At 42.3% G+C, this 24,670-nt stretch overlaps 2 protein-coding genes across 3 annotated transcripts in view; one reads left to right on the top strand and one right to left on the bottom strand.

Annotated features, from left to right (window-relative positions):
• The window catches only part of LOC126184674 (ligand of Numb protein X 2-like), a 528,500-nt gene that overhangs the window by 383,608 nt on the left and 120,222 nt on the right, over positions 1-24,670 (bottom strand). The gene's annotated exons all lie outside the window — the stretch shown is intronic.
• Positions 18,327-18,896, top strand: LOC126183983 (uncharacterized). Its single transcript, XM_049926335.1, has one exon. It carries the CDS (start codon positions 18,327-18,329, stop codon positions 18,894-18,896), a length of 570 nt encoding a protein of 189 aa, XP_049782292.1.

Below are 24,670 nucleotides of genomic sequence, written 5' to 3'. Positions count from 1 at the left end.
GAATGCATTTTACAATTCCTCGAGCATTAATATTATACGACGGAAAATGTGCCTACACCATTCAGTTCATCTCAAATGTCTGAATAAGTACACTATCAGGAAAAGATGCAATACCCTCAAGACTGTACTGGATGGCACCTGGGTATACTACGTACACACTGAGTGCACTATTAATGATTATGTCACGGTCATCGGCGATCAGAAGGCGCTCAGAATTCTTCCTGCACACCCTCTGTTTAACTCTGCAGACAGTAACTGTGCTGAGTTTAGAGGTGAACAGGGCTTGCAACAATCATTCTACTGTACAGCCATGTCCTATCGACGAGTAGCTACTCCTGTTGAACAGCTTCAGCCATTTGAACTGGGTCACACTGTGTGCTTGCGGGAAGCTGGAGGGACGTATCGACTGATTGCTGCACATGTTGGGCACAATGTTTTGGCGGCCGTCGCTGCTTCCCTCACCCATAACCAGGATCTGGACGTCTGCAGGTTACTGTTGTTTAACGTCCCGTCGACAACGAGGTCATTAGAGACGGAGCGCTAGCTCGGGTTAGGGAAGGATGGGGAAGGAAATTGGCCGTGCCCTTTGAAAGGAACCATCCCGGCATTTGCCTGAAACGATTTAGGGAAATCACGGAAAACCTATATAAGGATGGCTGGAGACGGGATTGAACCGTCGTCCTCCCGAATGCGAGTCCAGTGTGCTAACCACTGCGCCACCTCGCTCGGTAAGGACGTCTGTAGGATATACGTGCACGTCAAGATCGACGCATTGTGCGAGCAGCGGTAGCCGACCGAAATCCGCGCACTTGTTACACCTGCTGTGTCGCCAGGGATCAGTTGGAACCGTCTGCTTGTAGCAGGACCATCATCACGTGTGCCTCTGTCCAGGCTACCATTGGCACCATGATACCACCACTATAGTGTCCCAAATGAGTTGACTGGAGAGGGGAATAGTGCCCTTTTGGCGTCAGTGATGAGTGTAGGTTCTGTCTGCTAGCGACGGACGTACAAGTGTATAGTGTAGACATGATGAGCTGCCTATTCGAGGGTGCATTCTTCCACGACACACAGGTCCCACGGTGTTGGGGGCCGTCAGTTACAACTCGTGGTCGCATTTGGTATTTCTGCAGGATAAAATAACCAGTGCTCGCTACACCGATGATGATGATGATGATGATGATGATGATGACGATGACAACACAAACCCCCAGGCCGCGGGCAGAGAAATTCTCCAGCCCGGCCGAGAATCGAAGCCGGGACCCCCTGATCAAGAAGCAGCAACACTAGCCACTAGTACCACGAGCTACGAACGTTCGCAACATTGCACAGGCTATTATCCCCGGGCTACAGCCATTTCTTCCACCTACAGCTGCCGCGACGCATCGTGCTCTTCGTGGTGTAAAACACGTGGGCGAATCAGCAAGATAGCCAGGTCTTTCGCCAACTGAAGTTGTACGGAACATGATGAAGCGGAAACTATCGCGCTATGCCATTCGGCGTCTTTATAATGATTTGCAGGTGAGAACACACGCCTGCGTTGCCACCAGATGGGAGTATACTGTGTACCGATGCATGGACACCCTTTACTGTGACACGTATCTTTCGTGTGGTCTGAATTTGCTATGGTTCAAATGGCTCTGAGCACTATGGGACTTAACATCTGAGGTCATCAGTCCCCTAGACTTGCAACTACTTAAACCTAACTAACCTAAGGACATCACACACATCCGCGCCCGAGGCAGCACCCACGTGGTTCCGGACTGAAGCGCCTAGAGCCGCTCGACCACAGCGGCCGGTTTTGCTATCGTATATTCATATAATGATGAACTACCTGCCAGATCACTTGTCAATAAAATGGCCTTGTCGTTGAAGGCGTTGCATTTTTTCCGCGGTAGTGTATATTATGACGTTATCTGCGATCACGAAATGTGTGGTTCACTTACAAACGGGTAATCGCTACTCTCACGCTGGCGTGTCTCTTGGATTCAGTCCAAAGCTCACTCCGCCAAGAACATAAATTCCATTACCTCCTTTGCTATTCTCGTAGGCAACTTAACTCACTATAGATAGTATTCATTTTTACAGTAACGTTTTGCGACTCGTTCAAAGTTAACCGAGCGTTTTAGTGAAGCACTTCTGCAGAATTCCGGGAAGGAAAGACGATAGGTTACAGTATAACGTCAATTTCAAAAAGTTAAGTGTATTCCACCCGTAGAAGCAATTGTACAGACGTGCCGGCGATGCAAACAATTGGAAAACACAGTAATCGAAAACAGAGAAAAACCACAGAAATCGAAAAAAGAAAAAACCACAGAAATCGAAAAAAAGAGAAAAACCACAGACGACACAATTTTTAGACGTTATCTAAAGGATAAGTAACGGCCTCCGTCACAGAGGAGACAAGCTAGACAACGAAAGGACTGAAGAACTGACGCGTCTACCTATGCTATAAGCAGTAGTCAAAATTAAATACGAATATACGTCAATTATCTGTCACGTAATTAACTGGTATATTTAAGAGGTAATGAAGGAGTAGATAAGATAACGCGAAACATTATTGGGAGAGAAAGATGCGTGCTAGAATGACCGTATACTTAATTATTAGAAAACGGATTTACTATTGTGACTATAGTACAAGAATCAGAAAGAAAAAGTCGATAACAAGGAACGTATGTACACGAAAATAACAATCTTATAAACAAATCTAAATGAGTTGCAACGAATCCTTCTACCTAGAAATAACATACCACATACCACCACATAAGCAAAAAAACTCTTAAAATCGAACAACCACAGGCAAATAATCTTTCTTCAACACAACATATGTGCTGGTGTCAAATATCGATACGATATTTAGCAAAAACATCCGAAATAGTTTCTTCAAAAAATGCAGCACTGCGATGAATAAAAACTTGAAGATATAGAAATCTACATGTGTTTCGTATCTTTTGTTAAAAACAGATACAAAAATTTAATTGTCCCGACAAAAGACGAAATTAAGTGTTGTTATATGCAAAGAACTAACCCTATTAAAAAAATACTAATCAGACAAAGTCACAAGCTCTTAAGGCAAGTTCTAAGTTTAGAAACTCAATAACACGATAACGAAGCACACAATACACTAACAGTTGTACGAGAAGTATCAGCTGAAGGACAAAACTTGAAATACGTCGAACAGAATATTAACAGCGTTAGTTGTATAGGAATACGAAGACTTGCACAGAATACGTACCCAACCAGTCGCAGAATTGCTTAAAGTTCTTCCTTTACATTTCAGGGGCAATTACGTTTTGTGCCCCCGATACTTAATTGGAAGATCCATATTTATCGTTTCGTTAATATTAAAAGTAATTTTGTTCTATAAGCTGCCAAACGACGTCATTTGTAACACTAAAATAACAAAGTCACGTAAATTCGGTGGAAAGCTGTTCTGAAGCTTCAAAATTATGCAAACCACGTTCTGGGGCAGTTCTGGCGGAATGGATAACGCAACCTACTTTTTATTTTGTTTATTCGAGTATACAAAGAAAATGCTTGACATAAGTTAAACAAAACCGTCAACATTTCTTCCAATCCCTGTACAAAAATGTCGACAGTATAATTATATAAGCAGAGAGTCCCGATTTCGAATATTACCGAAATAACTTTTAAACCAGAAATTTTCATTTTTCCTAAAATCTAAGGCAAAGTCCGTTGTCATACATGATGTTATAGTAACACCTTATCCGGTTTTGGTATTACTTATTCATGTATGCTGATGTTAACGGCCGTCCAAAACTATAAAAAAATGGCAACACGATCTTTATAAAAACAAAGATTCGACGGAACCATGAGATGCTGGCATTACGGCAGACGATGTTCTTAATCTCGTAAGCATTCCCTAAACTTGGTATTACGTCCTGCCGTCAGAAGTTGGTCGAAAATGGAGGACAGGCGTAAGTTGCCTCTCCCCTACGATATGTTTTGCATGGACTAACACAAAAATTACACAGCATAGCTTCTCCAGAGAGCAACCATCGGCTCATGGCGTTCACAGGACGTACGACAAAAAAGTGGGTACGTCTGCACTTTGTTGTTGACAGTTGCTTCTTTAGAAACTGATGTACTGCTACAAAGCAAACAGAAGTAATGCCCACAAACTAAAGGAAGAAAAAGGAAACAAATGTCCAGAGGTAGAGAGCAAGAGCTCTACAATTACGGCGGCGCCTCTCGCGCAGTTAATTATCTTGCGGCTGCCGCACTCACACTTGTTTACTCCTGCCTACAATTGCGGACTCGAATGCACACACAAAAAACATTGTCGACAGCCACGATAATAAGCCATCTGCTGCCTCTCAATGGCAACGGCACATTCCATAACACGCACCAGTGATGTTACGTTTTCATTAACCGTGACATCTCCTTAGGCAAGTTTGACAATGCAAACGGAACATCTGTTTGTTTTCGAACGCAGATTTCCATCTCCAAAATATATCATGTTCTTTCATCGTACAAGGTTAAAATTTTTAATCCATATTTTTCTTGCTTGGAATATCACATAACAGATATTGTCTATCTAACAGCTGTCAGCGAACAAGATGATACAGAGGTTAACTGTCCGGCTATCCAGACGTCGTTTCTCTAATTCGCTTACTGCACATGCGGTATTGTTCCGTTGACTAACTTTCCCATCCTTCCATAATTGGAATATTAATACAGAGGGCTAGATCGGCTTCGTCACATTTGTATCGCCATCTAAGAAAACGTGAAATAATAAAATAATGCACGAATAAACAATCGCTCTAAGTTCTGCCATTATGGCTACTCTACATAAACTTTCACAACCAAATGCTACCAATCCTGAATTTCATTGTTCCAAGTGGTACACACATTTAACTTCAACCCCACATATTGTTTGACAACTTTCTGTGCAAAATAGCTTTTATTTTCAAGAACGACTCATGCCAAAAGGGTAACGGCATCGACAAACACGAGTTCAGAGGATGCGACTGAGTTTATTCTTAAAGAAACGGAATCAGCAAATAAGCAAAAACTGTTAATGGAACTGTCAGCGAACCCGTAAGTGACGAATGGGCTACTTGGCAAAATGCCGCCTATTGTCACAACGAGGTGCGGCTAGCCTGGCATTTCTCATCAGACGCCGTGACGCTAACACCACTGCCAAAGTTCCTGGAAATGATATCGGCAGATCGTCCTTACCCCAAATAGAAAATTCACAACCATTACGAGAAACCGAAAGCTGAACCTCCTTGTGCCAAAATCTGTGGCAGCACATCGCCGTACTTCTCCCCACACTTGCCCTCCAATTAATGTAGTTTTCTTTTATTTTCATCCGTGTCATCTGCCAGAACGAAGCACACGACTTGTCTTTCTAGTTAAGGTAAGCTGCACTTACTTGCTTGCTCGGACTTTTCAGCACCCTACACTAAACCATACAATCGTATTAATTCAAGTTCACTTTTTTTGTTTTACATCTTATGAATTCTTCTATACAAGCATCAGAGAAAAACTATGGAAGTCTATATCAATGCAAGGACAGTCTAATAATTTTAGCGAACAAGAGCAACATGAATTAATAAGGAACACAAATTCCAGGGTCTCTCATCATAAACTACAGTGCTTAAGGAAAAAAGCAAAACTTATTTCTAAGACTAGGTCTCGTCTCTAAATGTCACGAATTGAAAAAAAAAAGTGTTTCAGTAAGGAAGGGAAGAGAGAGTAAGCACAAATCTTAAGCTGAAGTTTTCAAATAACCAAGAATAGAAAAAAGACAATGATTTTTACAAAGGAAACATACTCAATGGGTGCAGAAGAAAAAAAATGTAAAACAAAAACGCACCAACTATGGTAGAATGTGGTAAGAAAACATAGGCTTTGTGGTTGCACCTTTCTACTAGTCTGGAAGTGAAATGGGATTATATCCCTATGGATTAGTACAGTCTATGGGTTTTAAGTCGGAATTTGAGAAACGACAAATCACGCAATTAAGATGTTTGTATTAGTTTTTATTAGATTTTATTAGAAGAATGAAAAAAACCATGTAATTTTATGTTTTGGCTGTTATTCAATGTACGGACGCCAGATCAAATTAAAGGACTGCATTGACAATCATAAGATCAAGATTTAACGGAAACGAGAATGATGTTAGAACAAAAATTCTTTCACGCTATCAACACACAGAAATTCATATTTTCCATGTAAAAAACAGTGCACAAGGCCATATACCGGAACATCCAAGCAACGATATACAAAATTCAGTTCATTCAGTTCGTCTACTGACATACAAATATAAAATAGCTTTGTCATCTATTACTTTTTACAAACACAATTTCATAGTGTTTTACATTTCGTAGGAAACATCATTTGAATAAAACTGCAAGCAAAATATTACTTAGTTTCGGACTTTTCAACCGCAACTTCATATGCTACATAATTAAGAAAGTCAGTTAAAAATTTTGTACTAAAAGCAGGGCCAGACAAACTTGAAATTGTCAATATTAATTAAATTCTCCAACAGCCAAGTAACTGTGATGTTATTTTATTTTGTTTTGAAGGGTGATATTATTTTGACGATTTCTCGAAATCTTACATGTCTAATATCACATTGCAATGTAACATAGCTAGACATCATAAAGTGCACCCTATTCGATTGAGACGTATGACACATTTTTGGCGCTGCTGCCGAGTTAATGCAGAAACAAGTGATGTTCCGATAGCGACCTACAATAGGTGGTTAAGCAGTACGCTAATTAACGAACATCATCTGACACAAACGACAGCATTTGTAGTTCCACACACCTTGTTAGTCATTATAAGTCAATCTTCCGTAACTGATGGCTGCACTGAGGTAAATACACACTTCGTTCATAATTAGACTTGGACAGAAATATAATAATATAAAGAATTCGAATGAAAACTAAAACGCACAGCATACTGCTGCTACTATTATTATTTACTTTTTCCATGACGGTTTTCGAATATATTACGTCTTATCTCCGGGTTGCCTACATCAAGGAGGGAAAAAACATACATTCAGGTGCAAACTTATTGTTCTCTTTTGATTGACAGGTTATTAACCTATTGTTCTCCTAAGTGTATTACGAACCCCAGGGGTTAGTCCGTTCTTCCGAGAACCCTGCTCCTCCTCCTCCTCCTCCTCCTCCTACTACTACTACTACTCCTCCTCCCCACCCCACCAGGAACTCTCGTCACTGATACAAGCACACTTCTTATATCACATTAATGACTAATAAATTAATGAAATTAATTAACCCATACCCCTCTGGGATAGCAAGCAGCCCCCCCCCCTACCCATTCCCCACCCCCACCTGGAAATTGGCGTGAAAAAGACTCAGTTGATTGGCTATTTGGTGTGGAACCGATTGCACTGTATGCAATATTGTTTAAACTATTTCTGGTAGGGAAGGAAGTTGTGCAGAATATTGTTTATTTAAACGATTTATTGGAAATATGGCTGTGTATGGAATATAGTTTATTTATTTAGTTAAGAAATTTGGCGGGAAATGTATTGTTTGAACAGTATGGTGTAGACAAGGCAATGTGTGGAATATTGTTTATTTAAACAACTTACGGGGATACACGGCAGTGTTCGGAATATAGGTTATTTACTTATTTGAAGAATTTGTCAGGAAATTGACTGCGATGTATGCAATTATGTTAGTTTAAACATTTTGAGAGTCTCAAGGCAGTATGGAATATTTAAACATTTATGGCACTTATTTTATTCCAATTGTGCAAGGAATACTGTCAACATATCTCACGGCACGTAATCACACTGTTAAAAATCTTTCGATCTCGAAGCACGGGCCGTCTACCGTCCACCAGCCTACACACAGCACCGGCTACGCCACCGCAGCAGCCGCCAGACCACGCTAATCCCCCCAAAAAAAAGCATCAGGTGGCGACAACCATTTGGTAGTTGATACCTGAGAAATTCCTGCCGAAGCACTTGCGCGCTCGCTCTCTCTCTCTCTCTCTCTCTCTCTCTCTCTCTCTCTCTCTCAAGTGGCCACGTCTTGTCTCATACCTCTGCCAGACCCACATGTGCCTTCGGTCACGCTCAGATTGAACCACAAACAAAGCAGCACTTACCTGGAAAACCTCCAGCTGTGGCTGTCTTGAAAATATTTCCTCACTCTGTCAAATGGTTTGGCTAACTAAATAAACCGACACCCTTTGTTTGGGGCAGTTTTTCCTTTCATCCAATTGGTGGATACTAGGATTGGAATATTTGGCAAGATTCGATCCTGCAATCACCCGGTTCCCGAACCCTACCAGAGTTTTTTCCCCCATGCCTCCTATTATTGGGTACTGACATAGTTGGGTAATTTGACAGAGACTCCGTTATGTTGGAGGTGGCTGAAAATTTCAAATTTCAGCACAATTGCACACTGTGCAATTAAACAATTTGTGGGAGGGACTGGACACATCCGTGCTTGCAATATAACTATCAGAAACAATAAATTGAGCAATCTGGAATCTGATGTTGCGATTGGGTTTTTACAACACCGTTTAATCCCTAAGTTGATTCCTTCATCTATATCAGGACAAAGAATCAGCAGCAGCTGCAGCAGCAGGAGGAGGAGGAAGGGTCTACTGGGTGACAGGATAGAGACAACAACAAATACCTCTGTAAAACAGAATCAACTGTGATGTACTGAGAACCACTAAACACGACACACTCAAACCATGATCACCGAGGCTTTTTGCGGATGATGCTGTAGTATATTGAGAGGTTGTAACGATGGAAAATTGTACTGAAATACAGGAGGTTCTGCAACGAACTGACGCATGGTGCAGGGAATGGCAATTGAATCTCAATGTAAACAACTGTAACGTGCTGCGAATACACAGAAAGAAATTAATCGTCAGTAAAGCAGATGCCAGACTGAGATTCACTGGAAGAATCCTAAGGAAATGCAGTCCGAAAACAAAGGAAGTAGGTTACAGTATACTTGTTCGCCCACTGCTTGAATACTGCTCATCGGTGTGGGATCCGTACCAGATAGGGTTGATAGAAGAGATAGAGAAGATCTAACGGAGAGCAGCGCGCTTTAGGATAAACTCCAGTGGAAGACTCTGCAAGAGAGACGCTCAGTAGCTCGGTACGGGCTTTTGTGAAGTTTCGAGAACATACCTTCGCCAGGGAGTCAAGCAGTATATTTCTCCCTCCTACGTGTATCTCACGAAGAGACCATGAGGATAAAATCAGATAGATTAGAGCCCATACAGAGGCATACCCACAATCTTTCTTTGCACGAACAATACGGGACTGGAATAGAAGGGAAAACCGATAGAGGTACTCAAGGAACCCTCCGCCACACACCGTCAGGGGTCTTGCGGAGTATGGATGTAGATGATCCACTCCTTAGTAATAGTAGTTGTCGTGGCTAGATGTCAGAGACCACTATCATTCGTAAATCTGACTTCGCGATTGGGTTTTTAAAGCATTAGAGAATTCCTAAATTAGTTCTCTACCCTACTGTCACAAGGAGAAGCGTCTACCGCATGACAGGAGAGTAACAACAACAACAACAACAACAAATGTCACTACAAGCCAGAGCACACTACCATGTACTGAGTAGCACTAAACCACGATACCAGTAATTGTTGTGGCTAGATTCCTGGGGTCGCTGGACACACACACACACACACACACACACACACACACACACACAAACAGAACACTCACCTACCAGATGTCACACGCAGCACGCCAAACCTCTCACACACCACCAGCACCAACACTTAGAGGCCAGAGAAAATGCCGCAGCCATGGCCACGCACACATGTAAGCCAGAGGGCATCCACGGATGATTGGACTGGTAGGAATTAATATGTTATTAATTCGTCCAGCACCACACTTGGCAGTGATCGACATTGAATCGCTCAATTTTTCACAGAATATACATACAACACACGTAATCACAGAGGCAGCCCAACCCATACTGAGTTTTAGTTCGCTATTTAGCTAACCAAAGGGCGTGGCCACCAGGATTTGCCCCTGCAGCTGCAGGCAGGAACCAACTAGCAGGCCGTCTGGAATTTTCTTTTTGCCCGCCACTCCCGAGAGCTTTATGCCGGAAATGCACATCCGTTCCAGCCACAGGCTCTCTCTGAGAAGCATCCCACATGCCATGCGGTGTCGTCCTAAGAAACCAGGCACATATTGATCCATGTAATCAGAATTAAATATTACGATTGCAACGCCAATCTGATCACATTCGACAATGAGCGAACTGTCGGAAATACACCCTCCTGATGGCTGTGACTCTGGAAATACCAGTATCTATATCCTTCTTATGATTTGACATAATTTTCCTTGTAAATCCTTCATTCCCTTATAGCTAACGGTGCGCTGAAATCGCAGTCTCCCACGTCAAATCCATACCTCCCTTCGACCGAGCATAGCTATTTCCTTTGCACATGTCCGAACAATGATCACAATAACTTTACATCCCAACATAACATAGTTCCTACCAAATGACCTAACTGTGCCAGTATCCACTAATAGGAGGCAAGAGGGAAAAAAATCTGGTAGGGTTTGGGAACCGGGTGGTTGCAGGATCGAATCCCTCCGAATATTGCAATCCTAGCATGCACCAACAGGATGCAAGGAAAAACTGATCCTCAGAAAGGGTATCAATTTAATTAATTAGCCAATTAATTTGACAGAGTGAGGAAATATTTCCAAGACATCCACAGCTGGAAGTTTACCAGATAAATGGTGCTGTGTTTGTGGTTCATCCGACCGTGATCGACGGCGCATGCAGGCCTGGCAGTGGCACTAGGGAGGGAGACAGAGAGAGATAGCGCATGTGTTTCGATAGGAATTTATCAGGTATGAAATATCAAAGGGATGCCGTCACTTGAAGCTTTTGTTCGGGAAATTTGCGCGGTCCGGTGACTGCAGCAGTGGCGTGAGCCAGCGCTGTTTGCAGGCTGGCGGATGGCAGATGCCCCGTGCTCGGGATCAAAAGATTCTTAACAGTGTAATTACGTGTATACAACCTCGTCAGCCTCAAAAAGGTTTAAGTAAACAGTACTGCATACACTGCAGTCAAATTTCCCGACAAATTCTTTAAATAAATAAATACAACTATATTCTAAGCCCTGTTTTGTATCCCCATAAATTGTTTAAATAAACAATATTCCACACACTGCCTTCTCTACCACATATTACTTAAACAATATTCCATATACTACAATCGATTTCCCACCAAATCTTTAAATAAGTAAACCATATTCCATAAACAGCTTGTACCCAATAAATTGTTTAAATAAACAATATTCCACAGACTGCCTTGTCTACCATAAATTGTTTAGACAGTATTCCATACACTGCAATCAAACCCCCACCAAATAGCCAATCAACTGAGACTTTTTCACATTAATTTCCAGGTAGGGGAGAGGAAGGGGAGGGGAGGACAAGAAGTTGGGGGCTTCCCTCAGGGGAGGGGTTAATTAATTGATCGATTTAAGTAATTAGTCGATTAATTTGATATCAAAAGAGTGATTGTATTGGCGAGGGGAGTTCCTACAGTGGGAGGTAGGGGCGGGTTCTCAGGACGGACGGATTATCCTGAGGGCGTCATAATCCACTTAGGAGAACAACAGGTTACGAACCTGTCAATCAACAGAGAACAATAGGATTGCACCCGAATGTATGCTTGTCCTTGATGTAGGCAACCTGTACTAACAAATTGTGCTCATGCCAGCATTACCCTACTATTCGTCTCAAGCAGTGAAATCAAGACTCTCAGGTTAGCAATGCTTCATTGGAAAAGAATGGTTGATGTTATTGCATAAAAATATGGAAATATTACATTCTACACGTGCATCCATTGTCGAATCATATTATCGGCAATATCTGCTAGATGTCACGTCTACAATGCATAGCTCATTACGCATGCCATGTGATAACTTATCTGTATGTATTTCGCTCTCTGCTATCATTGATAAGGGAAGAGGTTTTGTAACAGAGATGTTAATTTTTTCGACCCAAGTGGAGGTGTATACATGAAACGCTAATGTGAAGGATTCGTATATCTCTGAGATGAAAGTATATCCTGATTATACTAATAGCACCATTGTGAATAACTGTCACAGGAATTGCGGAGTTCATAGCGTCACTACTATCTGAATAAGACAGTGTATGAACGTCAGCCGACTTGCTCCACTGAAATATCTCACCGACCAAATAATCTGGTAGGTCATGATGTAAGGGAGGTGGGAAAAGCACTCATTTCTACAGCAGTTAAGGAACACTGGCGCTTTCTAGCAGCGAATGATGTCTGTACCCATGCTAAAGTCGGTGCATAGAGATCACAACATACTCGAAAGTATTAGAATTGGACTGCTGCTGATTAGCGACTGGTAGGCGTATATTTTGGTAAGTATCAAATATTAGAAAGAAACCGTGCGGAATTAACGCCGGAAGGTGATGCATCGTTTTCTTGGCTATCTCCAGAGTCATTAACCCATACGGAAAGCACTCTCAGCCAATTTGGTCACCAATCCATCTTCAGGGGCCACCGTGATGCCTCCTGAGAGTCACTTATCTGATGAGAACTCTCTTCCTACTAATGAACCTTCCCAACCGATTAAGATGATGTGTGTGACCGCACACTATCGTCGTTTATAGACAACGTACTCAGGGAATGAGATATCTGGACTTATCTGCCAACACTTCAATGTACTTGTCTGGTTTTTCAGTTTTCCTGATCGTATCGCGGCCAGAGTAATCACAGTCAAGCATCCTCCAAAGCGTTGAGAGGTTTGGTGCAGATTACATGGATACAAGTACTACACTTGGGTATTGTGCTGGTAACTGCGGTTACTCTGCGTAATGATGTCGCTTGACAGCAAGTACCCTAGGCGAAACCAGTGACGCTCTCACTGCCAGCTGCTTACTAAAACGAACTATGTTAACATGTACAGACTCCAGTTCGATGGAAAGGAGAACTGATGAGTTTATATTCATACAGGTTTAGAGGATCACAGTTATCTCTTGAATCTGAATAAAGTAAACAGGACGGCAGTCATTCATTCCGTCAGCAGCTTACATATGCAGCAATTTAGGAATATATATATATATATATATATATATATATATATATATATATATATATATATAGGGTGATTCAAAAATGCATGTAAATATTTCAAGGGTGTATTTGTGAGGTAAATATAAGACAAAAATGTTCTATACAATTTTTTCCATACTTGGCTTATTACAGAGTTATGAACAAAACAGGATAATACATTCAATACAACGTAAGGTATTTAATTCCCAGAGTTCACAGTTTAATTACAGTGCATTTGGACTAACAACGCAAACTGATAAATAAACGTGACGTAACAAACTGAAACAATTCCTCGCGAACACTGTATTAATTTAGGTCCTGTTGATTGAACTACAGCAATGCACAATAACTAAGGAAAATTGAAGCATATTACAGGCTGTACTGTACTGTACTGTATTTGCACAAATCTTAATGCAATGCATGTTCAAAATGCTGTCCCTGAACTTGCAGACAGACCCGTGCTCGTCGCATCAATGATCTCTGCACATTACACAGTCCGTTCAACTCTCCACGAATAATTTCACAACCACCTTCAATTCTTTGTTGTAGCACTTCTCTGTTCGGTACTGCAGAAGAATACACCAATGTCTTTAGTCGGCCCCATAAATAAAAGTCTAAAGGGTTCAGGTCAGGTGATCTGGCTGGCCAAGCAATTGGTCCTCCGCGACCTATCCATCGATGTGGATACGCAGAATTGAGGTACGCCCTTACGTTGCGGCTGTAATGGGCGGGAGCACCATCGTGCATAAACCACATGGTGGCTCGTGTTGCAAGAGGGACATCCTGTAACAATCCAGGCAATTCTCCCTCCACAAATTCGCAGTACGCGTGCCCATTCAGCCTTGGAGGCAGAACATGAGGTCCGAGTAAGTAATTCCCCACAATACCACACCAAATGTTTATGGAGAATTGATGTTGATATCCACGCACAATTCTCGCGCCAGGATTCTCGACAGCCCACTGGTGCATATTATGCGAATTGATTACACCCGCACGAGTAAACATGGCCTCATCTGTGAATAATATCCGCCGAATGAACATTGGATCATTCAAATGACGCTCTTGTAACCACTGGCAGAATTGCTGACGGCGAGGATAGTCTTCAGGTGTCAATTCGTGCACTTTTTGCAGGTGAAATGGATGCAACTGTTGTCTCCGAAGCAGCCGCCATACAGTAGATTGTGGAAGTCGTACAGCTGCACTAATTTGTCTCGTACTGATAGATGGATCTTGGTCTACCAGGTCCAAAACATGTTCCTCGACGTTCACTGCATGCTCAAGTGGTCGACCTGAATGCGGCCCAGGACGAATGCCATACTCCCGCATACGTCTGTCCACAGATACAAACGTCTGATGACTTGGTAACCGTCTTCCTGGAAACAGCTCACTGTACCTTCGTCTTGCTGCAAGTGCATTTCCATCTGCTGCACCATACACAAGGTGCATATCAGCATACTCACTGTTTGAGTACATCATGTGCACGAAACCTTTGGCCTTCCGACGATGAATGAACGACAGGACGTACTTTTCCGTTACCAACAACATCAGCGCCATCTTCCGTACAGTAGGAGTAAACATCACGTGCAAACAAAAACAAACACTATTCATGCAGTTTCGAATCAACTGTTGGGAGATACGTATGTGAATTACGTACCAGAGTATGGCATCCTGCTGCTTGCACTGCCGTCGTTTTGATACGGACATGACTTTCGTATTTAACGATAACTCTGGAATTAAACGTTTATGGAAAAACATTTATAGAACATTTTTGTCTTATATTTACCTCACAAATACACCCTTAAAATATTTACATGCATTTTTGAATCACCCTATATATATATATATATATATATATATATATATACCGAAACATTTCGCGCAGCTTTCTTCTCCCAACATAATACAGGATTCCGGTAATATATATATATATATACTCCTGGAAATGGAAAAAAGAACACATTGACACCGGTGTGTCAGACCCACCATACTTGCTCCGGACACTGCGAGAGGGCTGTACAAGCAATGATCACACGCACGGCACAGCGGACACACCAGGAACCGCGGTGTTGGCCGTCGAATGGCGCTAGCTGCGCAGCATTTGTGCACCGCCGCCGTCAGTGTCAGCCAGTTTGCCGTGGCATACGGAGCTCCATCGCAGTCTTTAACACTGGTAGCATGCCGCGACAGCGTGGACGTGAACCGTATGTGCAGTTGACGGACTTTGAGCGAGGGCGTATAGTGGGCATGCGGGAGGCCGGGTGGACGTACCGCCGAATTGCTCAACACGTGGGGCGTGAGGTCTCCACAGTACATCGATGTTGTCGCCAGTGGTCGGCGGAAGGTGCACGTGCCCGTCGACCTGGGACCGGACCGCAGCGACGCACGGATGCACGCCAAGACCGTAGGATCCTACGCAGTGCCGTAGGGGACCGCACCGCCACTTCCCAGCAAATTAGGGACACTGTTGCTCCTGGGGTATCGGCGAGGACCATTCGCAACCGTCTCCATGAAGCTGGGCTACGGTCCCGCACACCGTTAGGCCGTCTTCCGCTCACGCCCCAACATCGTGCAGCCCGCCTCCAGTGGTGTCGCGACAGGCGTGAATGGAGGGACGAATGGAGACGTGTCGTCTTCAGCGATGAGAGTCGCTTCTGCCTTGGTGCCAATGATGGTCGTATGCGTGTTTGGCGCCGTGCAGGTGAGCGCCACAATCAGGACTGCATACGACCGAGGCACACAGGGCCAACACCCGGCATCATGGTGTGGGGAGCGATCTCCTACACCGGCCCTACACCACTGGTGATCGTCGAGGGGACACTGAATAGTGCACGGTACATCCAAACCGTCATCGAACTCACCGTTCTACCATTCCTAGACCGGCAAGGGAACTTGCTGTTCCAACAGGACAATGCACGTCCGCATGTATCCCGTGCCACCCAACGTGCTCTAGAAGGTGTAAGTCAACTACCCTGGCCAGCAAGATCTCCGGATCTGTCCCCCATTGAGCATGTTTGGGACTGGATGAAGCGTCGTCTCACGCGGTCTGCACGTCCAACACGAACGCTGGTCCAACTGAGGTGCCAGGTGAAAATGGCATGGCAAGCCGTTCCACAGGACTACATCCAGCATCTCTACGATCGTCTCCATGGGAGAATAGCAGCCTGCATTGCTGCGAAAGGTGGATATACACTGTACTAGTGACGACATTGTGCATGCTCTGTTGCCTGTGTCTATGTGCCTGTGGTTCTGTCAATGTGATCATGTGATGTATCTGACCCCAGGAATGTGTCAATAAAGTTTCCCCTTCCTGAGACAATGAATTCACGGTGTTCTTATTTCAATTTCCAGGAGTGTATATATATATATATTTTTTTTTTACCGGAACCTTTCTACTTTCTCTAATTCAACAACTCTGGATGTCTATAAGTCTGTCTCATAATTTCAAATGGACTGTTTCCAACACACACTCGGTGAAAAAGTGTTGTGATTACCCACTGAACGCAGCTTACGTTTTGTTCAGCTGCACAGCACATGCAGAATGTGTCATTACTATACCGGCCAGTGTGGCCGTGCGGTTCTATACTCCATTCACCGAAACTAGAGACGTACTGTAAACACGGCAAGGCGCGTGACCACAGCGCTGCCGTCGAGGGGTGTACAAGGCTGGGGCGTCAGAAATTTAAAAAATGAAAGTCGTGTTTTTTATAATTTGGCACCTGAACATGATAAAGTGATCCGAGAACTACCTTCTGACACCTTTATTTACGTCACATTAAAATTTATTGTCACTCAAAAAGCGAAATAATTAAGCTTTCAGGAAAAGTTGGTTTTTCGCGTTACTCTATATTTATCACACCATATCTCCTAAACTGTGTGTCGCACAGCAAAATAATTTTATAATTGCCTTTAGTGCTATATGTTGATGACGTCTGCAAATTTTCTGCCCAATAGAGTCAGTAATAGTGAAGCAATGAATTAAAATCTCACGTCTGATATAGAACTTTTACCAAATCATCATCCGAAATATAGTAAGCGACAAACTTTTTCCCTTTAAATTCTTTTGTGGGGGTGTAAGCGACAAAAGTGTCAGAAAGGTATGAATTTAATTTTGTAGTTTGTTCGAATGTGATGGGTGCAACCGTTTGTCCTTTATGAGCGATGCATTGTGCGGTTCGCAGGCGCGCCGCTTCAGTTGCATGTGTGAGCTCGTTAGTGGGCGTGTACAGTAGGTATTTCAGGATATCTTAAGTTCATCTGTAAAGACGCTTGAAAGACTAGTTGTTGATTATTAGAGTAAGTATATATGTTTGTAGTCACGCTGAGCATTCACTGTTTATGTGCGCATCCAATAGCATCACATGGTTTCTTATTTTATATATTCACTTATTTCATTAGCATCACATACGGCTGTCCTTATTATGTCATCCACGGATTTAGCGAGAGAGGTCGACGTGTCAGTTTTGAGTACACCAAAGAAGCGAGCAAAAAAGAAAACATTAAGTTCTTCTGAGAAGCACATGGTGCTTAATGTGTATAAAACGGAACTTTTACATCCAGAGCAGTCGATGAGTGATATTGTTTCGAAAACAGCTGCAGCTGCAGGTGTTGGACGTTCTTCAGTGTATCGTGTGATAAGTGAGTACAAGACCACACACTCTTTGAAGTCTACCAAGAAAGGAAAATTACGACAAACTTTCTGAAAATGTTGATGATTTCGATAGAAATGCGATACGAAGGAAAGTACACGAATTTTTTTTTCGTAACGAATTGCCATCAATTGACAAAGTGGTTACAGTCGTGAACGAAGATGCAGATCTGGTCAATTTTCGGAGAACTACATTTTATAAGTTATTGAGAGAAATGAATTTCATATATGTCCGGCGTGCGCGCGATAGCATGCTAATAGACAGGGATGACATCTTTTTATGGAGGCGGCGTTATCTTCGAACCATTAAACGGTTGAGAGATGAAGGCAGACCAATTTACTATTTGGACGAGACGTGGGTGAACGCAGGACATACCCGAAGTTACGTCTGGGTAGATGACACTATAAATTCCTCAAAACGAACGTTTCTGTCCGGGCTATCCACCGGAAGCAAGGGCCCATCAGGTAAAGGGTAACGCCTGATTATCGCACACATTGGCAGCAATGCAGGGTTCGTTGAAGGATGTTTGTGGACTTTCGAATCCAAGAAATGTGGAGATCATCATGAGGAGATGTGCGCCGAAACCTTCGAGAAGTGGTTTCAAGATGTTCTTCCTCGGCTTCAGGAAAATGCAGTTGTTGTTCTTGATAACGCGCCGTACCATTCTCGGAGAAAAGAAAAAGTTCCCAATGTGAATTCCAATAAGCACGAAATATCAGAGTGGCTAAAATCTAAAAACATCGATTTCGAAGACGGTATGTTGAAAAAAGAACTTTTAGATATAATTAAAAATCACAGAACAGCGCAGAACGAATACGCAATAGATGAAATGGCGAATAATGCAGGGAAAACAGTTCTCATAATTCCTCCGTACCACTGTGAATTAAACGCCACCGTGTTAGTGTGGGCCAGAATCAAAGGCTATGTTGCAGCGAAAAGGAAAACATACAAAATGCCGGAAGTTAAAGTACTGATAGAAGAAGCAGTAAGAACAGTGACTGCAGAGGATTGGAACAAGTGCGTCCTCCATGTCGTAGAAAAAGTGGAAACTCAAATGTGGAAATTAGACTGCATTATAGAGGAGAGAGAGGAGCGGTTTGTTATAAATCTCAATGAAAACAGTTCAAGTTCGACAGAGTGAACCTTGTTTCGTCCTTTCTCATTATTATTACTGGTATTGTTATTAAAATTAACAATTAATTGTATTTTAATAGAGCGTTTTGTTAGCAACCTGAATGAAAATAAATCTGCTTCGACAGAATGAACTCAGTTTAACATTATTTTAACATTATTGTTAAATTTATTTCGTAGATTTTTGCCCAGGTTTCTCACGGTCCGCTGTGACAGCTCGGCAGCCAGCCGAACGCCGCCAGCCGCAAAGCGTGCGCCAAGGATTTTCCACACCCCTATGTATCACGTGAACACCGAATGCTTTCTCTGGAAACGAGCGTAGTCGCTCACGTGACACTGTTTATGTTTCGTCCCAGCTCTCGGTGAATAGACTATAGGCGCTTCAGTCTGGAACCACGTGACTGCAACGGTCGCAGGTTGGAATCCTGCCTCGGGCATGGATGTGTGTGATGTCCTTAGGTTAATTAGGTTTAAGTAGTTCTAAATTCTAGGGGAGTGATGTTAAGTCCCATAGTGCTCAGAGCCATTTGAACCATTTTTTGTCATTACCATAACCGAGTTTCTGTCATAAGGAATTAAAGGCTACAATCTAATGAGCTGGAATAGGACCTAATAGTAGAGGCACACGAGTTCGGGCATTCCACTATGGCGATTCACAACAGTTACATTTGCCTAGATCAACATTATCGAAGCATCAAAACTAGTCATCGCTCTGTTACACATAAAAATTTAACTGACAAAAAACCAAGCAGACTCAATAAGCCACGTATGCTACTACGCCAGACGTTTGCACAGTAAGTAAGGGCTTCCTTCAGATTCCTCTACAACTGAAAAATCACTTTGTCGGAGAACTGTGTATTTGCTTTCACATACACTTTTTCTATAGATTACCCCAGAGGTCTCGAGCCAACTAATATGATTCGTTAACCAAACATAAAAATTTCGGCAGTGTTTCAACTGTTTTTATTTTCACTAAAAGGAATAGACATGATGAATAGAAAAATGGTTCAAATGGCTCTGAGCACTATGGGACTTAACTTCTGAGGTCATCAGTCCCCTAGAACATAGAACTACTTAAACGTAACTAACCTAAGAACAGCACACACATCCAGGCAGAATTCGAACCTGCGACCGTAGCGGTCGCGCGGTTCCAGACTGTAGCGCCTAGAACCGCTCGGCCACTCCGCCCGGCTTGAATAGAAAAAGGTCTGATTAATGATCACACGCGGCTTCTTTCACTAAATGCTAAAGTGAATAAAAATATATCCTGTATTACGTTGGGAGAAGAAAGCTGCGCGAAAAGAAGAACGTCAATATCATTTACTCACAAAAATATATTTTTCAAAATTTGGACTGGCCGAAGGTAATGATTTGTGTATACTGTGGAATGTAGAGGGCACAGACTGTAGCACTTCCGCTGAAGACACGCCGTCTAAACATAGCGGCTATGTGCCTGGCACTCTTGCTTATTTTTGTAGCGCTTCTCCGAAGTCTGGCATCGCTGCATGTTGCAGTTTTTGTGGTGGCTATGAGCTCAAAGAAAGAGGACCAGTATAGAACAGAATCACATTTTTTCTTAAAACGCCATATTCTTACACGAGAGCGTAGATTTTCCTTTGTCCACAAGATCTTGACACTTGACCAACTTTTTTATCATATATATTTCACAAGGTGGCCGTTCGGATGCAGGTGGTGCCTATTTCGTCTTTTCTCTTAAGTTCTACGCACATGCCACCGTCTATTCCACAGTGGGTTAATTCAAGACAAAACATGCTCTTCAAACATGGCACCACTAAAGAAAGTGGGTAGCCAGTTATTTTAGGAATAAAGAAACTACTGGGGGAGGATGGTAGGGGGCGGGGCGGGCGAAACCTAATAAGTCTTCGACATGTCTTAGGTATCTACAGGACATGCACATGCAGCACCCACAATGACTTAACATTACGCACAATCATGTTGTTTCTCACACATAGCTTTAAGTCAGGAGGGCAACACAGAAATAAAAAAGATAAGTCAGCAGATATAGTTTAGGTTCGTATCTCTGTTCTAAAGGCGTGCATATATAGCATACACTAGCCCATTAACATAACAAATGAGCCCTGTAGTTCTGCCATTTTTTCCAGAGTACCTAAAGTACGCAAGAGTTGTGCCTTTAATAAGGAAAGGTAATGCGTGGAGTATTGAAAACAACAGGTCAATTCTGAAAAATAACTGAATCAATCATGAAAGGTAGACTAATGAGTTACATGAATAAATACAATTTTTTTAAGAAGTATAGTTAGGTTTCCGAAGTGACCAAATTTAAGAAAACGGCCATTACAGAGTTCAGAAAGGTAATACTTGAAGTTCTTGACAAGGATGACTGTGTTACAGTCATATTCTTTGATTTTGCTAAGGCTTTCGACACTGTTGACCACAAAATACTACTAAATAAGGTAGAAACACTGCGCATAGCAAAAGAGTGGATCCAGTCTAACTTGGAAAACAGAGTGGATAAGGCAGAGGTAGTTCACACATCGCCTGATTATAAATTTTTAGCAAAACAGTCATCTGACAAGAAACATACGAACATCGGTGTTCCTTAGCGTAGGGTATTGGGTCCAACTCCGTTCATAATATAATTCATTGACTTTCCAGATATTATAAGATATGGAGAAAAAGTTCTTTTTCCTGGTGACAACATCATAGTTACTGATCAAAAAAACTACCACTCCTATTAGATAAGGCCAATGAACCACTCAAGCATGTACGATTGGACAGTGCGTAATAAATTGACGTTGAACATAGGAACGTAATTCTGTCGCATTAAGCAAAGATGACAAATTTACAGACTGTGCAACAAACTCAAAGTTTTTAGGGATAAATATTGACAGTCAGTTAACATGAAATGAACACACGAAGATGTATATGAAGACAAACTAAAATTAAATTTAGCCCCAGCAAATGCACAGGACACATCGAGTACAGAAGCCTTTGTAACATCATTCTCCAAAACAGTAGTACAGGTAGAAGCTGTCTCTAATTCTTAGTAGTTTATACGTCGGCAACCTACTACGCGCTATTCTTCTATACCGACGCGTCTCGGAGGCTCCACTTAGTGCTGTTGTCTGTGTAGTCTATCCACTCTTGGAGCAAAATTTAATTTAATCCAGCTTCAGATACATTAGGCGTAGGTAATGACTGGCTGATTGTTGCTCTTGTGAAAGCAATTTCAGACGCGTTACCTGGCCTTGAGGATTTTGATAATGTCTGTTCATTCTCCTGAGTTTAACATCTCACTCACCATGGGTGGATGCTGACTCAGTTTTTCAGGTGGACTGTTGGGAGGACAAGGGGGAACAGTGGCTTGTTTACGGGCTTGGAGTCAGTTTTCCGAACTGACTGCAGTTAGCGTAAGCAGCACAGCAGTAAGTTCATAGTATCGGAATCACCAGCACGTATCCTTTAAGAGCGAAACTGAATTTATATCAAAGAGCATTGTACAGGCGGTGCAGTTGTTAAGACGCTGACTTCATATTCGAAAAGGTGGAGTTCTCTGCGTCCATCTATAGTGACTTAGATTTTTCAAAATTAATTCAAGCAAATTCTGGTAACGTTCCTTCAACGAGGCCACAGCCGAACACCCGTTCTATCCTAATAAAGCATACTTATACATTTTGTGAGAGAGTATTTTTTTTGACCTATTTGTTTTCACAGTATTATGTCAAATCAAGTATCATCGTAAGATGATCCCTGGATGAATAATTAAATAAATAAAGCGAAGATAAATTGTACTGCGCCGAAAAGTATAGCTGAAGTATAAAAACACAATCAAATGAAAGCCACATCCTCTACTCAAATGTCTCAACTTAAATGTTATATTAATATATGGACACATTACCCCTGCCTACTACACAAAGTAACGCCATTAGTGGGTCCGTCGTCATGACTTGCAACACTCTATGTGAGATGGAAACTTTCTGAGGGGCAGGGAATCTAACTCTTAACTGTGCTATTGCGGGCAACGATCTTCGAACTCAGATCCATATTGCAAACTTCAGTCTACTAGTAGCTCTCTTCCGAAACTCCGCACACGTACAATTCATTCTAAGCAAATTGGCTGGAAGGTCCCGAGTTCGAGTCTCGGTCCGGCACACAGTTTTAATCTTCCAGGAATTTTCAAATTGGCCGAGTTCAAAACTCGTATAGTTGCGGCTTATTTGTTTAATGTCAATAGACAAATTATGGTAATGTTGTTTATTATTTTATTAACAGCGACGTGCTTCGAGTTCTATTTGAACGTGAGCAAATGCTAGCACGGTTTTTGTTTATCGTCTCTTAAAAAGGAGAAATATTATATAGTGGATTCATCCAATTGAATTAAAACGGAACGAATGCGGCTCCGTAGCGAACATGAGAAGTTCGAATGACCACATTCGATGAACTACATGGGCGACAAGGATTCGTTACAGTGCAAGAACACATTCTTCAGGGAATCTACTCAGCCTAAACAAACATTGGCTGTCGTTATCAGTTAACTGAAATAAAATTACTACTTCAATATACGGCAAGATCTTAAAAGTTCTTACTCGGCACATTACAATTGATTGGTTAACTAACTATTGAAGAAACATTTCCTGCATTTACTGATATTTAATATTGAACAACAAATGCAGAATATTTCAACACCTTTGAACTAGCTCATTTTGTAAAATGTTGTGTCATACTTCATAGCGTTGTGCTTGACACAGGCGGCGGATACGTTACTGGTAACTGGACTTCAACGAGTTTAGGCAGCTAGACGGTTATGTGGCGGAATTTCGGCAAATAATATGAGGAACATAATGCTGAATTAGTTTTTGGTTTCACATGGTTCTGCAAAAGGGTAGGTTTCTAAAATATAAATTGTTGGAAAGATCTTTGTAACTCCAGTCCACTTCGTGTTCACGCATTTACTGTATTTATCCTATCCTTACAATATTCTAGAGTTTTGTCGCACAAAAGTGGCCATTTTTCGACTAAAGAAGCGTCTACTTCCCAAGTCACTTGTGGATCTACGAGAAGTAACTGCGAAAACAAAAAAAAGGCAGGTAACCTTAGAACGAATGAGATGATGTACACGCTGTTGAAGACTGCCGTGCCTGAAAGATGTGAAGGCGCCAACGTTTACTGTGGCAGACGTACACGGCTGAGTGAACGCACCGCAGTTGCGCGGCTACCTTGTGCCGTTTGGACTGCACCTGCCCCTGGCACCTGCCGTGTACATGTGAAAGCTGCCATATGGCTCTCCATATAACGGTGTGTACAAGCTGCCTTAGAGGCGGCTGTCACACAAACGTAAAATGGGCCTTCGTAATCGGCTCGCAAAATAAGACCAAGAAAATCGTTCAGCCTATTATCGCCTCAGACTGATATGACTGAACACACAGTCAAGCTGACTCAGAAAGCCACAGTAGTGTGGACCGATTGACCACTTCACTTCAGATACTGTTGATCGACGTTAGCGCTACAGCTGACTACTGCAGTCCGTGAAGGCTGTTCTTCTGTTTGTGAATGGCTGCGTTTATGGGGGCACGTGAACTCGCAGAATAATCAACGTTGGAGTTATGATACCCATAAGGTGCATCAACAGCCTCTGTATGAGTGTGGTGTGCAATTAGTGCAACACGAATTTTTGAATCGATATTTTTCCACCATGCCATAATCGCTGATAAGTAAGTGAATAACATACTGCACTTTATTTCTGAGAACTCACAACTAACGACAATACTAGTTGTTATTACATGCATGAGAATGCAAGAGGAC

Source organism: Schistocerca cancellata, chromosome 4, assembly GCF_023864275.1.
Source record: "Schistocerca cancellata isolate TAMUIC-IGC-003103 chromosome 4, iqSchCanc2.1, whole genome shotgun sequence".
In the NCBI taxonomy this organism is placed as follows: domain Eukaryota; kingdom Metazoa; phylum Arthropoda; class Insecta; order Orthoptera; family Acrididae; genus Schistocerca; species Schistocerca cancellata.
The sequence above is the reverse complement of the archived record's forward strand: the minus strand, read 5'-3'. Positions and strand labels throughout refer to the sequence as shown.